This window comes from Neltuma alba, unplaced genomic scaffold (assembly GCF_004799145.2).
Source record: "Neltuma alba isolate B1F8T4 unplaced genomic scaffold, ASM479914v2 tig00003392_pilon, whole genome shotgun sequence".
Classification (NCBI taxonomy): Eukaryota; Viridiplantae; Streptophyta; class Magnoliopsida; order Fabales; family Fabaceae; genus Neltuma; species Neltuma alba.
This window is the reverse complement of record NW_021633263.1, coordinates 42,809-60,008: the sequence shown is the minus strand read 5'-3', so window position 1 is coordinate 60,008 and position 17,200 is coordinate 42,809. Positions and strand designations below refer to the sequence as shown.

General features: G+C 35.1%; 2 protein-coding genes across 2 annotated transcripts; both read right to left on the bottom strand.

Moving 5' to 3' along the window:
* Positions 1-2,025: 2,025 nt before the first annotated feature.
* On the bottom strand, positions 2,026-3,948 carry LOC114741431 (glycosyltransferase BC10-like). The gene is made up of 2 exons (XM_028929697.1): positions 3,301-3,948; positions 2,026-2,728 (listed from the first exon to the last, which is right to left on the bottom strand). The coding sequence occupies exons 1-2, from the start codon at positions 3,865-3,867 to the stop codon at positions 2,081-2,083; spliced, it is 1,215 nt and encodes a 404-aa protein (XP_028785530.1). The 5' UTR covers positions 3,868-3,948; the 3' UTR covers positions 2,026-2,080.
* A 3,049-nt stretch (positions 3,949-6,997) lies between these two features.
* Positions 6,998-15,446, bottom strand: LOC114741430 (plastidic glucose transporter 4-like). Its single transcript, XM_028929696.1, has 14 exons — positions 15,205-15,446; positions 14,705-14,942; positions 13,368-13,479; positions 13,066-13,133; positions 12,528-12,660; positions 12,346-12,445; positions 12,142-12,254; positions 11,184-11,277; positions 10,598-10,751; positions 9,710-9,856; positions 9,548-9,621; positions 8,374-8,462; positions 8,124-8,238; positions 6,998-7,570 (listed from the first exon to the last, which is right to left on the bottom strand). Exons 2-14 carry the CDS (start codon positions 14,931-14,933, stop codon positions 7,388-7,390), a joined length of 1,611 nt encoding a protein of 536 aa, XP_028785529.1. The 5' UTR covers positions 14,934-14,942; positions 15,205-15,446; the 3' UTR covers positions 6,998-7,387.
* Between the last annotated feature and the right edge of the window lie 1,754 nt (positions 15,447-17,200).

Sequence of the window (17,200 nt, the reverse complement as noted above, 5' to 3'; positions counted from 1 at the left end):
TGGAAAATGATCATCATGGGGAAGGCAATTGGATTTGTGGGTTTTTTTGGTAAACTAACGATGGTTCCTGCTGCAATTGCAGAACTTCGAGCCAAGCTACATGGACTTCGTATGTGTTGGGAGTAAAGGATTTCGAGACATTATTCTTGCTTATGATTGCATTGAGGCTATAGACTTTGCAACAAGAGGGTGTGATGTTGTTTATCCTTATAGTGATACTTCTCAGGTTTTTAATATAAGACCTATTTAATTAATTTGATTAGATTAATGAAGTTAGGTAAGTTAGTTAATCATAAAAAATATGATATGTTTTTCTAAAATACCATAATTATTTTTCTTAATATCCTCTCTCTTTCTTCTATTTGGTTATGGTTAAGGGAGATCAATAGGGGTAATTTAGCAAAAATCGATAAATATAAAAAATAGGTATTATATTTAGGACTAAAATGAACTCAACAATTAAATCCTATATTAAGGACCGGAGGAGTAATATCAATGATATTAGGCTTGTGATTCACAAGGAGTGGAAGGTCCAAATCAATCATGTGTTTTAGGGATGAGTTTTGTTAGTGGATCATTTAGCTAAGTATTCCCACGATGTAGTGGGATCTTTTTGCACTTTTGATCAAGCACCTTCTTTTTTGTGGAAGAGACGCCGAATGATGATCAAGTTCTATTGAAAAAATGTGATATGGAGAGAAGTCAACTCCATTTAAATAGGAAAAATGACACATAAAGATCATAAAAATTACAAAATCTCATACCAGAATTTATTACAACACTTTAAAAACATTTTGATAACAGTCGACTTGTAAATTATATCTATCATTTTATTAGAAGTAATTCTATTCGAGATATTGTTGAGCATTAAATATAGATATTTCTTCCAACAATAATTCTAATCATAATTGGCCATATTACGAGGGAATAGATTTTTTTTTTTTTACTAGACCCAACCTATTTGTGTCATCAAACAATTCAAATGTGAAGGAAAAGATCATAGGCACAGAATTGATTGAGGACAAGAATAGTGTTTTCCATCAATCTCTCCTTGATTGAGGTATGATATTTTCTTTACAAGCAAAAAGCCCAAATATGCGGCGAGACAGTAATACAAATGCGTATTTTTCACTGAAATGAAAAGGAAAATAAAAACATTCTTTATATATTTATAAAAAAAAAGATAAGTCATTAAAAAAAAAAAAGATAAGTATTTTCACGAACATACACGAGGATGATTGGGAGGTATTTAATTACAGCTGTTATTTTTTTTCCTTTACTTCATTCAGCTTGTAAGTATATGTAATCCTTTAATAAATTTGGATCTCTCAACTGAAAAAATTAAATCTTAATTGAACTTCAATTAAGAGATATTAGTCACTATATACTGTGATCTAGGAAGAGTTACAAATCTATTATTTAAAAAATCAGAAGTTTTTAATTGTAAGTAACTCCTCCCTCAACACCGTCAGATCACAATCTAATGGTTGGTTGATAATGAAGGCATGATTGAGGATATTCAAATCCTATTTTAACAACTTTTTGATTTTTGACTTTTATATATTCGCGGCTGAAAAAAGAACTCTTACACATTGGGTTTTATATTAAAGTGAAACACAATCAATCATGAATTACTTATCGGTTCTTTTCTTTGATCAGCGAATTAGTTATTGGTTCCGTTTATTAAACAATTAAGAATACTCAAAGTTAAGCAACTAATTTGTTGGTAAAAAAATTGTTGTCTGTTATTCTTTTCTCAATTAAATTACCTAAATCATCAAGTGATTACACTAAAAGTAGGAAATTTTTCTAAATAATTTCACACGTGGAATTAAAAGTTATGACCTCTCAATCACGTTGAAAATATATCAGGCCAAAAAATTACATTGAAAATTAATTGGATTTTCCCAACCGATCTCTTTACTTTTCTTCTACTTTTTAGCTTTGAATTATTTATTAAACTTCTGCACTTTTGCACATCCAACTTTTCTAAATTTTTATTAGGGAAGAAAAGAAGAAAAAGAATAAAGGTGAAAGAATATAAAATTATGAAAATGGCAACGAATCAAAGGAACATAATCTAAGGATCAAAGCCAAGCAAAAGAGGAGCGATTCTCAACAAAGGCTCCAATGCATTTGGCATAAACTTTCTCGCAAAAAGAAAGCACACATTGGTGACATTACCGTTATAAGTGCAATGGCCTCCATACCTAATTCGATTCAAGAACTCGTCTGTAATATCTCCCCATCCAAATCTTCCTGGATGTGGGCCACCCCTCGACCAATCAACCCATGTAATACTATGTTTAGAGTTCATTTTATCATACTTCATATGCACAAATGTTGGTATATAATGCTCGTCCATGTAACAAGGTGGACGACATAGTTTCTGAAAGATAGGGTAATAAGTGGTATCAGAGACAAGTTTGATTGCAAGATCACGATGGAGTTCAAACCACTGAGACCCTTTTCGCCAATTGGTAATGTTGATCATGGGTGACATTTTAGGGTTGTATCGTCCCCGACCTGGCTTTCTGGGGTCGTCAAAAGTGCTTAAGAAAGAGCGAGATGAGTTGATGAGATAGTTGTATATAGTTTTGAAGTTGAAAAGAGGGATGCAGGATTCTGAAAGAAGAACAAAGCGTTGGTTTGAGATGTCATCAAAGAGCGCATTTGCTACAAGACGCCTTTCTGCATCTATCATTGTTGAAGTTCCCCAAAAAACTGGCTGCAAATTGAAGACAACATTATATTATATTTCAAAGATCATCTCACTATATACTCTCCTATGTGGATATCACTTAAAGACAAGTGGAGAATATAGTAAAATACAACATTCAATCTTATATATAAGACACAAATAATTGAATTACTTGGATAAAAAAATTGGTTAAAGGAAGTCAACTGAAAAATATATTTTATATTTCAAAAATAATTTTTTTTGGTGGAAAGAGAGTAATAGAATGAGGAAATAAGAAAAAGAGGTAATTACTAAAGTGAAATAGCATGTAACTAATTGGGGTTAAAATAAAAAAATGTTAGTTAAAATTTCAGGCATCCTTTTAGGTGTATCTTTAAATAAAGCAGTGCCCACCTAAAAATTATATCTTCTCCATATATATGTAGGAACGAAGGAGTACATTTTTGGGTTCTTCTCGTTTTCCTTCATTCATTCTAACAGGATAGATGCATATATTGGGGGAAATTACAGTCACTATCCTTACTGTAATGAGGTAAAAAAGGTTGGTAGTTGAATCTGTGTAAATATATAAAAGTAATTGTATTGTATATATTGCTAACCTGGCTAGGGATTCTTCTGCCAAAGAAGACAGAATCTTCAGGGAGAGTTTTATTGAAAGAAGGATGCTGATGTAAGTAGATGTTGTAGAAGCCTTCATGGCCTTTGAAGAATCTCTCCCATAAGGGTCCCAGTGGCAGTGAACCTTTTGCTAGGAACATGAAAGCCACTTTAGGGTTTTTCTTCTTAAAATCATCATCCTGCTTCATTCCTTGTACCTTAATTGCTTCCGAGAACAACTCTTGGTCTGTCATATTATGCATGAGAGACACCTTCGTTGTACTTCTGATGATACTTGTGCCGGACATTAATAGGTTTTGTTCCGGCTGTGTCGACGGTGGGGCTAGTGTCGGAGCCTGTGGCCGGTACGGTGGTTCTGAGGAGGCTGGATTTACATGGTAAAGAAAGTACTGTAAATGAAAAGAAAAGGTTTTGAAATACAAAGTGACTACTGTTCCTAGTGAGATACCAACAATGAAGAAGACAAAGTGATAGAAAAGGTTTAGGTTTAGACGCAGATGAACAATATTGGATGGTTTGGGAATCCTGAGAAATGGGTTATGCTCCATAATTGTTAACTATTTCTTGATCGCTCACAAATAGGGAAAGAGAGCAGAGAGTGATATTCTTATATATAAGTTTCAAAAGGGATTTGTGAGAACACTTTGAGCTCAAGTTATGGAGGACTAGCTTTCTTTAATTGTTTCAATTCCAGCAGACTTGTTTCCTTCTTCATTTGTTCTGGTCAAGAAACAATAATAGAGAACCGAAAAAGATTAACATACAGCAACTTGTTAGCTTCTTTCTCATTGATGTTGATTGGAGTGAAGAGGTCAATATATACGTGCAAAATATTTATTCCATTTTTATAATATAAGAATTAGGCATAATCATCCATTTGCAATTAAACAAACATTACACACTGCATCAACGAAAAGGGACCTTTTCGTTAATTTTCCATGAGTTAGAAATTTACGCCTACGATATATTCTTACTACCTCTTCTTAAATCCACTTCTTATCGGATATAAATCAGCCGAATTAGAAATGTATGGGGAGATTAGAAAAAGAAAGGATAATCGGAGAGTAAATTTCTACTCCATATAACTTTAATTTTCTTGTGTCACTCTTTTTATAATTGCATTTTGTAAAAAAAATTGATTTGAATTTAAATCATAAATGAAGGTTATATAATATATATTTATATAAATATATACTAATTGAATTTTTAAAAGATATATAGAGTTGATAGATTTGAAGAGTAGATATGTATGTCATATGCGTCTAAGCAATTTAAATGATAAATTAAATTAAAAGTTAGTGAATAGGAAGGTGGGCACGTAACTGGGAAGTGGTTTGCTTTGGGAGTATGGAGACCATAATAATTATTGAATAAGCCTAATTCACTTGACTTAGTATATTATCGGAAAAATCGGAGCTAATTACTAAATTTCACGTGTTAGCTCCTCTAATTACGGTTTAAAGCAACCCAAGAGCGACGCAATTGAATATGCAAATTTCATAGTTATTCTTTCACTTAACGTTAACCCCACTGAATTGCTTCTCGGTCTGAAATCTGACTTTCTCATATTATATATATATATATATATATATGATGTAGAACAAGAAAAGATTGAAGGGATGAGAAGTTAGACAAGAAGAAGAATGAGAACCAGAAAAACCGATCATCAATTCTAAATGCCAAAGTCTGATTACAAACTGAAACCCTAAACTATAAATAAAAGAAAGAATAAAATGAGGGGAGTGGGGTGAATGGAGTAACTACCCACGATCTAAAATAAACAATAATAAAATAATTAATTAGTTAAATTAAATCTGCATCAATATATAAAGACACACACATGCTATCTACCTATTTGTCTGAGACTTGGCCTAATTTGATTTCAAATAGTCGTCCAAATATCTCAATTCACAAGTTATTTGACTTGACTTCGCAGAGCCACAATTACAAAGTAATTATAGTTGTTTTATATTGTGATGTGAAGTGAGAAGCTATGTTCTTCGTCTTCGTCTGAATCTTCAAAAATAAGGTATAGTTTGGTCAAATATGTACAGAAAAATTGTGATTGAGAAGCATGTGACAGCTTGCCCCAGCGAGGAAGAAGCAAAACGTGGGGACTAAAAGGGTCAAAAAGAAAAGAAAAGGAATAATTTTTTTCCCCCTAACACTCGGTCATAAATATAAGATTTATTTTAATCAACAAACTGCAATCTGCTTTTTCTTTTCCACATTTATAATTTTTTCCCTAAAATCTCTTTGATTTTTTTTTATTTTATACGATTAAACACATTTACGTACACAAATATGTCAACGTCGTCCAAGTATGGCTCTCGTGGTATTAGCATTAGAGCAACTTGCCGAACTAAACTCTTTTTATTGATTGCACATATTAGGAGGATTTTCCATCGAGAAGTAATTCCCAATACAAATTATTAAAATGTTATTTGAGAAAAATCAACATACTTTATTTTATTAATAATTAACTTAATTAATTTTTTTAAAAATATCTGTAAATGAATCACCAAACTTCTACGCTAGGACATTAGGGAGTGCAGAGCAAGTTACCGGTTTTCCTCCACTAATTTGTGTTTTGTCCTTTCCTATAAAGTGGATGTCACTGCTGGTAGACGAAAAGAAAAAGTTACTGTTGATACCATTCTTACTGCTGCTACGCGCAGTAGCCGCCAAACAGATCCCAACCATGACCTAACAATCCACATAGAGATAATTACTACCGAATAAATGAGCAGAGAGTGGAAATATGGGACGTCTGAGAAATTTCTTTAATCTCACTTGGCGTATGAGGCAGTCATACTTTGATCAAACCAAATGAAACTTCCATTCATTATATAGAGGTTGAAAAATGATTCGCATCATTTATGATTTGACTTGATACGAATTTTGCATTTCGCCACTTTAATTAATACCTACTAGTTTCTACTTTCCAGTGTCATCTTCTGTGAACCCTATCTTCGTAATGTCATCATTGAAGCTAATTACCACTATCACTTTCACATCTTGTGCGTGTGCTTTTTGTAGTCTTCCCTCTAATTACAGTGGACCAACGACACCTGCGCATCCAAGCAAGAACTGATAATGCAAACCAACTGCATATTGCAAGTTGGCTTGCAGCAAGTTGCAGTTTTAGTGAGTCAAGAAGCATGCTTTTAAGATCTAAGATAGGCTGTCATTTAGCCAACCCGAACTTGTCATAAGATGAATTGGCAGGCCCGCCAACCCAACTCTTTTTTTTTTTTTTTAAATTTGCTGTAATATTTTTTTTAATTTTTCAATTAAAGCTGTCAGCTGAAAATACCTGCCTCAAAACAGGCTTCCATTTTGCAAACCCAACCAGTCACCTTTTGGTGGGTTGGACCCTCAGACTCATATTACCACCTCTAGAGGTGAGCTTCACCTTTCCAGGTTATCAACAAGTTCATTTGCTTATTCGACTCCAAACATTTCCAGCGTGAATTGTTCCCAGAAAATTAAAGTTCCAGTCCTTTACTGTGCAATATAACTCACGTACACTGTTATAGTGTGCATTGAAAAAGGAGACTTCAAAGATATCGTCAAGGATAAGTGGCATAGAGATACCTATTTATATCAGGTCCTCTAAGAGAGAAGTCGTTATGTCAGTTTAACCCCCACCCAAGAAACAAAACAAAACAAAAAGGGTTAACAAACAATCTATGCTTAGAGTCTTGTTATTTTCAAAATCACAACGCTTTCATTATTATGAAGGGTAAATCACACATGCAAGCATAATTATAATTCACAACTTTGAAGCGGGACACTCTAGTTGTTCAATCTGCCAATAGAAGTGAGAATGTTCTCGCTGGCTAATATCTATTAAACATAAAATTGTGACCATTAACATAGATGCTCACCAAAGTTGACAATGGATGGTTCTGTTATTTCCACGAGCAAAACTGTGGCATAATCTTGAGTTAGCCTCTGGCAATCACTAATGGCAGACCAATGGTTATCCTGCGGAGCAAAGGGAGTTGCCGAAAAAGTCCATGTGCAGCATTTAGACTCTGATAAGATGAAAATCTGGGGAAGTTCTTAAATTGATGGATTAAGAGCTCGTTCTATTTCCTCCAGTGATCGACCCTTTGTTTCGACAACATTGCCAGCTATGTACATGACAGCAAGAAGACAGACGGCTGCAAACCCTAAGTATACAGAGCTGATACCAAATTTGTTCACAACACTCAAGAAAAAGAGGCCGATGGCGAAGTTGGAGATCTGATAAGATAGAAAATTCAGTTTCATGATTAACAAAATTCTTAGGCAAGCAATATAATCAGTGTAGGCGCAAAATTTATGCTGCAGCTAAACTTCATGCAGGAAAGAGATGGGGAAGATTCAAGCAGTAAAGGCAAGCATATACTGAGATTCAATGTTTTTATTTGAATCCAAGTTGCATAACCTGGTTGTGTTATGTTTTAAAGTTCATACACCACTTTTTTAATTAGGCAGGGTCCCACTCCCCCTCCCCAACCTTTTTGCTTTTTATAAACTTTACGAAGCAGTAATTTGTATTCATGGTAATCTCAGTGGTAACTAGTTCTTGGTTACTTTATGAAATTTTAACTCATTTATCCTTTTGAGAAAGTATTTCTATTTAAAATGCCGATAGCTTTGTGGCCTAGCAGCATATCACTCGCCCTCATTGGTGACAGGTCATCGGTTTGATCCTGTATTCTATCTAGTAATTAAGCAAAGAAAAAGGATTTTTAAAGCAAGATGAGGGCAATAAATAGAGGTACACTTGTTACTCTAGAAATAACTAACTCACCCAATGCATGCCAAACGACAAAGCAACCGCTTTTGCTCTTATTCTGGAAGCAAATATTTCAGGTAGAAGAAGGCCAGGCACGGGACCAGCACCAAGAGAGAAGGATAAGACATAGCTGTTTAAAATCCATAGACCACAGAGTCAAAAGAAATGAACAGCCAAAAAAATATATTAAAAAGATTAAAATAATTGAGGTTTGATCGGTTCAATGAGAAGAAAAAACCATTACTGACAAAAATAAATAACTTACAGAACAGTTCCAAGGACAGCAAGTGTGCCAGAATATGGTGCAAGGACATTCCAAGTAAAAGACACAGAAAGAAGCAACATAGAAGCAGCCTGGGTGTGGGCGTGAGAGAGAGAGCAGTTAGTTATATATGAAAATAAGATACTGGAAAATTCAGGAACATATGATCAATTATACTAAAAATGTAATTAATTATCACAAAAAAGCAATAAGATCTGAAAAATTAAAAAATATATTAAACATAGGTTGGCACATGAATTTTTTCATTATAGGAAAAAGAGGCATCTGATGAAATTTGCTTGAAGATACATGAGACTTTACTATGTTCAAAGGCTTCAAACCCAGCCCATCCCACTTCACACCCTTTCTCATGCTCTAAACCCCTGCTTCCCTCTCTTCCAGCACACCAAAGCCCAATCAGCCAGACAGCTATCTGTGGTGTCAATTCCTGTTTTTCCGTTCCTGCTACCTCACACCTTTTTCCTCCAGGGGAATAGCTCAGAATATCATCAGCCAGTAGGCCATAGCTATGACTGGATCATCAGGTACAAGCTCAACTACACTCCTACCATACACCATAGTATTATTAGTAATGCGGCCATCAGGTATGCTAGCCCAACAATTTCAAACCAAGGCTTCCAACAAACCACCCAAACCCCTTGCCAGAGATCACGTGTCAAGTAGCTTTCTTGGTTCATATTTTAACATCTGAAACTTATCCCCATTGTACGTTACAATGGGCCGGAAACAAATAGAATGTTCAAGTGTGAAAAGCATATCAGCACATGGTACAATGAACATGTTTCCTTTGCTGAAACTGCTTTACAGTATTAAGTGTATAATACTTGACCTGAGAAAGTTGTTACCAGCTCCATTTATATTTTGTTACGTAGACCTTCTGAAATTCAGACTGAGTTGAAGGACGAAACACATGGGTAGTTTCGCACTCGTCGAAATGTATATTATTACTAGCACTGTATTAGGTTGATAATAATATTTTACAGTTTTCGGTTAAGTGTTTTAATTTAGGTCCTTTTGTCTAGTTAAGTCTATCTCATTTAAACAGGGGGAACTTTTGAATTTCAAGATTTTAATTCAAAATATGTAGTAATACAGCATAAAATATCTCATGTTCATCTGCTTTAGGTCTACGATTCATGTTAAAACTAATTATTACCATTCCACCAAAGCTCGTCATAAGAAGACTTTTCCGTCCTTGTTTGTCCATCAAGGATGAAGCAACGGCTGTGCCTGCAATGAAATCAAACAACGGTCACAAAAAGCATCATATGGGTGCATATTGCACAGTGATCATATTATTTGAAAAATCAATACTAACCAAAAACATTAGCTGCACCAACCAGAGCGCTGGCGGCAACATCAGAAGCAATTCCAGCACTCCGGAACACAGAAGTAGAATAATATACCACAGCATTGATTCCAGCCAACTGTTGGAACAAGAAAAGTGCTGCCCCAACACTGACAACTGCATTCAGACATTTCAGAAATGTTACACCGATACATTTTAAGAGCACAAATCAACCGTAGGATAAATCAACATTAAGTTGGGGAGTGATATTTAACCATACAGCTCATGTCAAAATCAATGTTAATATATAACTCGTTGAGTGGGGAAGGCCTCAAATAATAGAAAATTGTAAAAGGTCCCATAAATTATCAAATTTGAAGCATTAGCCAGGTCGGAACAAGCAAATTGACTTCCCCAAATTACATGTCGGTAAAATTGTCACAACAACAAAAATGGTAATTTATATTATACCATCCATCATGTGAACATTCTTCAGACATGCAAAAAGTACGATCATGACCTTCAAAGTGCAGGCATATATTAACGCAAGTTAGCACAGCATGAATCACACATAAATACACAAGATAAGCATTTCATACGCTGTTATCAAGATGCCTAGTGGCATCCATTATAATTAAAGCTGTAGGGTGACACCGATTTTGGGGTTCTTTTGTATCACCCAAAAACCCTGGAGTTCTTACATGAACCTACTTTTAATTTTTTCCCCTTTTGTAACTACTGATTGTATCCTTCGTATGAAAATATTCGATTATCATCGCAAAAATGGGAATCATAAATACCACAGTATCCAAGATATCAAGGAATGTGAGATAATAGTGTACCGAATGGCTACAAGATGTTTCAGGTGCATAAAGTACAAACCGAAGATAACAAGTCTCCATAAAATTTCAAGAATACCTTTCCAATATCGGCTAGAAAAGAGATCAAACCATCCTGCTTCAGGTTCAGAAGAACCTTGACTTCCAGTTGCTAGGTCACGCATAACCACAGGAACTCTTTCTTTTCCATATAGTGTTTCAACAGCTTTTTCAGATTCAGCAAGTTTTCCTTGCTGTAAATTAATAAATGTAATTTGTTCAGAAATCTGGTTTTGCAGAACAAAAACTAAAAGAAATGATAGCATAAAATCCTGATTGGAAATACATAAAAGACTTAAAAAGATTACAATCATGCATGCACACACATTCTGTTGGATAGGATTCAAATCTCACACCACAATGAATATTCTCATGAGCCCAATTTTGATGCACCTTAGATGAATAAATTCCAATCTTTATATAAGATGATATAGAATATATAGAATACCAACATATACATTGCAATCCCATGTTGGATTTGTCAATTGAATACATGAAAACGTGTTGTTGAGGGCATTGGAATAGAAACTTCTGAACAGTTATTTTTGTAATATACAATTTTCTCCTCATGTAACATATTGCCTTGATAGTTGAAAACAAAAGACCGAACAGTATCAGAGGAAAACCTGAAACAGCCAACGAGGACTCTCTGGAGAAAATCCCATTCCTAGTGCCAACAGAATAGATGGAACTGCTGCAATGCCAAACATTGTCCTCCACCTGACAAGATAAATTGCTTTTACAATGATGATGATGATTAATGAGGGTATAGAGGATGCAAGTAAAGAAACATTCATGGAAGGTCAATATAGGAAACCCAAAAGATATTCACAATGGAAGACAGAATGCAAGTTTGTTGCCTTCTTCAGTACAAGAGAGACAAGTTGCAAAACAGGAAAAAGATTCTAGACCAACAAGCAGAAATAAATATTAAAGATCATCTGGACATTACAATAGTTAAAGTTACCAGTCTTCTATTTAGAAAAAGAAAAGAAAGCTGTGCATAGGACTGCAGCTGTCCAGAATCCACCGCAATCGAGTTTTGTATTGGCAGTTTATAATGTTAACAGTCTTTGAGATGTAGAAGTAAGAAGTCATATAGCTCTTATCAAGTTGAGATTTAGCTTGTTATACATGTTATTGGTGTATTACTTCATAAATACTTCAAACTGTTGTCAAACTTAGTTGCAAAACTTCAATATGAGAAATTTGATCACACAAATACACTTTTATCTAAAAAAAAAGTCAACATTCCTATGCTCTCCAACGAGCTGCATTGTGCATGTCAATTATGGTGGGGAGATCACAACCTACAACTCTAAAAAAGAGATCTTCAGGTACACTGCAGAGCCGAAGGAGCTGAATTACTCACTTCACAATAATGATATTAATGTCAGTCGATGTTGCAATACATGCTCTGAATACAATTAGGAGAATCCATTATATAGTTTTTGCAAAATCCTTTTCTATTAAAACATTTTTAATGCCACAACATTTATTTCTCCCACAAAAAAAAAATACATATCACCACTTATTGGAAGAAATAAGCAGCTCACAAGATGGATAGATGCAATAGCTGAATACCAGATGGGATTTCCAGCAAGAGGCAATCCAGCCACCAGTGCTGCAAGAATCCCAATACATATAAAAAGTTGATTAATAGATCCAAGTGCACCACGGATTTCAGTTGGTGAAATCTGCCATTAAAAAGCGTAACCACAGGGTCAATAAGGAATACGAGAAAATGACCATAATTTTGTAAAGTTCACTAATTTATAGAGGCAAAACCTCAGATATGTATAGTGGCACAATAGCAGATGTAACACCAATTCCTATACCAGCAAGCAAGCGGCCAATGATCATTGTCTGAACACTCTGGGCCGTAGCACTACAAACACATCATATTTCAGAGAATCAGTTTCTATAAGCATATAAATCATCAAATTTTTAGCAAAGGACAATTGACAGACCAAAGAAATGCTCCAATTGTTAGAGGGATTGCATCTAACTGAAAAGTCCTAGTTCTGCCAAATTTGTCAGCCAATGTTCCACCCGTAAAAGAACCAACAGTGGCACCAGCAAGTAGCGTGCTGACAATCCATCCTACTCAGAGAATTTACATTCAAGAAAATCAACAGAGAACAACAGATGGATCATACTCCAATAAAACTGGACTTTTGAGGGAAGAATATTATAGATAAGAAACATAGATTTAGAAGACAGAAATATAAGGTTGGCCAAAAAAAAAGGGAAAGCAGGAATAAAAGAAAAAAAATTTCAGCTCAAGCTTTAAAAATTAGAAATGTTCTGTTCAACGTTGCAGTAATATCAATACAGACAGATCCGTAATAGTATAACATTCAACAGTGTGCTGAAAATTTTGCTTTGTGTTGGGAGGGGGGAAAAAAAAGCATGAACTTTTCCCTTCTTTTTTTTCTTTTTTAAATTTTTGGCTGATGCAATGAATTCAAATCCCGTTGTACCTAATAAAAAGTTAAAGCCTTCTACCTTGTAATGCAGTGTTTTCAGCGATTCCAAGATCTTTGGCTAAGTACTCAAGAGCACCATTTACCACCCTGCACCAAAAACGACCATCATCAGAATTTTCCCAGATATAGGGTACTATTCCATAGAAATCTGTAGCATAACAAGGATAACTCCACAAAAGACACCCATATGTTATGCAGCCAATAACTGAACACATCTAATGGCTGCTGACGTCATTTATAATACTTAGGTTTCAGGGTAAACATGATCATATATTAACTATACATTCAATTCCGTGGTAGTTAGAAAGAAGATATTCATACCCTAGATGATAACCAAACAACATCGCTCCAAGACAAGCAACCCCAACATATGGTAAAACAGTTCCAGAAGATTTCCCCTGAGGATTTGTAACAACATTCTCAATATCTCCATCTGCAACTCAATTTTACTTGCAGTTGTAAGAGCATGTGTATGAGGGAAATAGGAGCAGTACTAGAAGCAGTGTTTATATATTTAGGTGACAGAAACTATTTTGACATCATGACACATAACACAAGTATAAGCAATTACCAGCATCTCTGCTTTCAGAATCAATGCATATGTGATTTCAACAGCAGATTTATGTAATATAAGCGAATTCACAATATATTTATTGTGAATATAGTATTAAGAGACACAAAATAATTGCAATGGAAGAATACTATAGATTGATTAGAGGGCTAGGAGAAATTATATGGTAAATGCTGGAAATAAATCTATACTAGAACTTGAGCATGAATCTCACTCAATTAACATGTACCAGACTTCTAAAATGTCCGACCCATTAGCTAACAGACTGAGAAAATGGGAATAGCAACCTGAAATGTTTTTCTTCAACAAATATCTTAAATAAGATGCTAAACTCATAACTGACTCCACTACTCCTTAACTTATGCAGCACGCAAAACTAATGCTGTTAGACAATAAAAATGCTCAAAAACAAATAAAAAACAGATAATAAACAGCCCTTGTTTGCTGCCACATGGCTTTCTACGTGTGTCAGTAATAACAGGCTTATCATGGATCCTAACAATGATTCGCAAAGAGTTCATTATTCTTAAATGTCGAATTCGCAGACACTGTAATTTTCAACTTACAAGAGTCATTCATACACCAACTGGATTGAAAATAGCAAATGGGCAGAGCAGCACTGCCTCAGCAAGCATCATCTATATTATGCTAAAACATATCACAAAGCTAAGGGGTATTCAGATTGACTAAGAATTTTTCCAGTCTTTTTTAATTAAACTTTTTTGCTGAAATACCTATCTGACTTGACAACCGCAACAGGTCATACCAGAACTGCGGAAATTAAAGATTGAATAAGCAGCTCTACCATGCAAGGCATCAAACAAACTAAACATGGCCCTAAGAAGCACGAGCATCGACAAGAACAAGAGGCACAGAATACAACACGAACACCATGACAAAACAATTCGGATCTAATCAGAAATATACTGATTCGACTTCCGAAACACTACTTTTTCATTATGGTCAATATATTTGATTGCATTAACCTGATGGATGACTTAGACAATTGTAATTTGCAAATTTCAGAAATCAAAGGTAATGTTAAGTAGTAAATTAAACACAGCATAGAAAGCAGAAGCAGACAAACCGGAAGCCTGAACCCTGATGAATCTGGGTTTCGCCGATGAGCCAAAGATGCCGCGGACACCTCTTGTCAGTTCAGCTTCCATCGTGAGCGGACCAACCCCTAAACCGAAGCAGTTCCTCATATTCGTCATGCATACGGTTCTTGACCTCACAGTAGTTCTACTAGTAAACACGCTTGGCTTTTGAACCCTTAAAGTGTTTCCCTTAATGACAAAAGAAGACGCCTCCATACTATATGACTGAAGACTCCAATACTCAGAAAGTCAAACACCAAAATTATGACAATAAATAAAATAGACAGCGGTCAGCAAAAGGAAATTAAAACCAATGCAGTAAACAGAGCAAACCATGAGATGGATTTAGAAGCAATCCTATAATTTTGAGAATCAGATGACACGAATTAAAGAAAAAGATGAAAGTAATCGCCGTATTAAGAAGGGTGATAATTGAATAGCAATGAAAGCAAGACGCAGAAATCAACCAGCGACTTTTTGCGCTTACCTCAACACCTCACTCACTGAATAGAGAATCCTATGGGGTTCCCCGAGCAATCTTCTAACTTTGTGGGTTGCTCTGTATGTATGTTGCAATCGGTTTGGCAATTTCAGCGGGACACAGTAACAGAGTGAGTGTGATTGAAGCTTCGAAAGGACCGCTACTGAATGAAACCAACAATAACGACGAAGTTGGCGAAGAATTCACCTTCTGTTATTTTCTCCAAAAAAAAAGCTCTTTTTGGTTTGGTGTTCACTGTGATTCTTTTCAGGGGGAAACAAGTGGAAAGATCGGATTTTTATGGAGAATTCTGAGTGAATGAAATTACTGCTGTGAAATTCTCGGGAAGATTACGCAAGATTGGCAATTAGATTTGTTTGACGCTGCTGATGTCGAACTTCCACGTGGGGCACAGACATTGTGTGTCATTCTTTCGCGGCAAATTCGCATGAAAAGTAGCCTGGGGATATCATATTTATGGGCCCATGTGACTTAGCATTAGCAAAAAAAAATAAAATGCAAATTAACTTACTTCATTTACAAATCAAATTTAACAATTTATGTCTATAACTTCCACATGTTTGAAAAGACCTCTTTACCCTTCCAGATGTTCTCACACGCTCTCCCCCCTGCCACCCTGCCACGACGCCTTCTCTCTCTCACAGTCCTACACTCCTTCCCCACTCCCCTCAGGTCCATTGTGTTGGAAGAAGGATTTGGGGTTTTATTTTGTTTTTCCTGGATTGAATGGTTGTCGATGAAATTCCCCGGTCATATGGGACTCTGGTTATTGATGCGTGATCATCAAAATTTCCGACTTTGGGCTCATCAGTTTTCCATGGCCGCCACTTTTTTTCTTTTTAATTACACCAGCACTTGTTCAAAACTTCCATTAACCTAGAACTAGCAAGCCAAAAGTTCATTCAAAGCTTTTTCTAATGGGAGTCAGCAAAATATAATTGAAATCTTTTTGTCAACAACTCGAAGCTCCGCGAACCAATTCCTCTCAATCCTGCCTAAATTTATGCGCATGAGCAGCTCTGAAAGTCCTCGCTTTCGCCGAAAGTCGACAGGTAAACATGGCACTTGCCGCCTATCTCCTTTACATGAGTGTCCTTCTGTTACTTAACAATGGAGACTGCGTGGGTTGAGTGAGTCTGCGTCTGTCTCCGAAATTGGGGATTCTTCATTTACGACTGTGCGAGGGGAATGAGGCAGGGGAGGCGGGCTACGAGTAAGCGAGGGACAGAGGGTGTGTTGTAACGAAGGGTAGGGAGATCTCTTTCGATTTTTTTACTAATACCTTGTAAATAGTATAAAAAAATTTCCATCAAAGTTGTTCAAAGTTTAAACAACTTTTAAAATTTATTTAAGCAAAAATACTTCAATAATCATCCTTTTCCGTGTAATTGAATTTTGACGTAAACAACTTCTAAACTTCATCACTTCTTTAACAATTTTTTTATAACCTGTCACCACACATTGATCTCCTGAAATGATTTTAATAGTAATTTGATTATTACTTAAATAATGATAATAAGTAATGATTAGGCTTTAAAAATTAAATAATAAATAATGATTAAATTGATATGAATAAAAAATAAAAATTAATTTACCTAGCAAATAAAGATTTTCAGTAGCACATCTTGTTCTTCCCCACGTATATTGTGGCTTTTATTGTATATTCACTTTTTAAGTTTGATCAAATGTCTCATTTATTTGTGTAGTTGGTATACGGAGAATTCAAATTTTAGTTCATTATATTTGTAGAAAAATAATTATTTTTACTAGACCCAACTTTTATCTTCCATTGGTAATTGACATATATTCAAATCAAATCAGTACAATTAAACTTAAAGAATTGATTGCAGGAGCAACTAATGTTTCATTTGACAGACCAACGTACTCAATTAAACAAATTGATTGCGGATGTACAAGATGTAAAAACTAAAAGATTTAAATATAAAAAATCAAAATATTATTTATATATTAATTATGCATT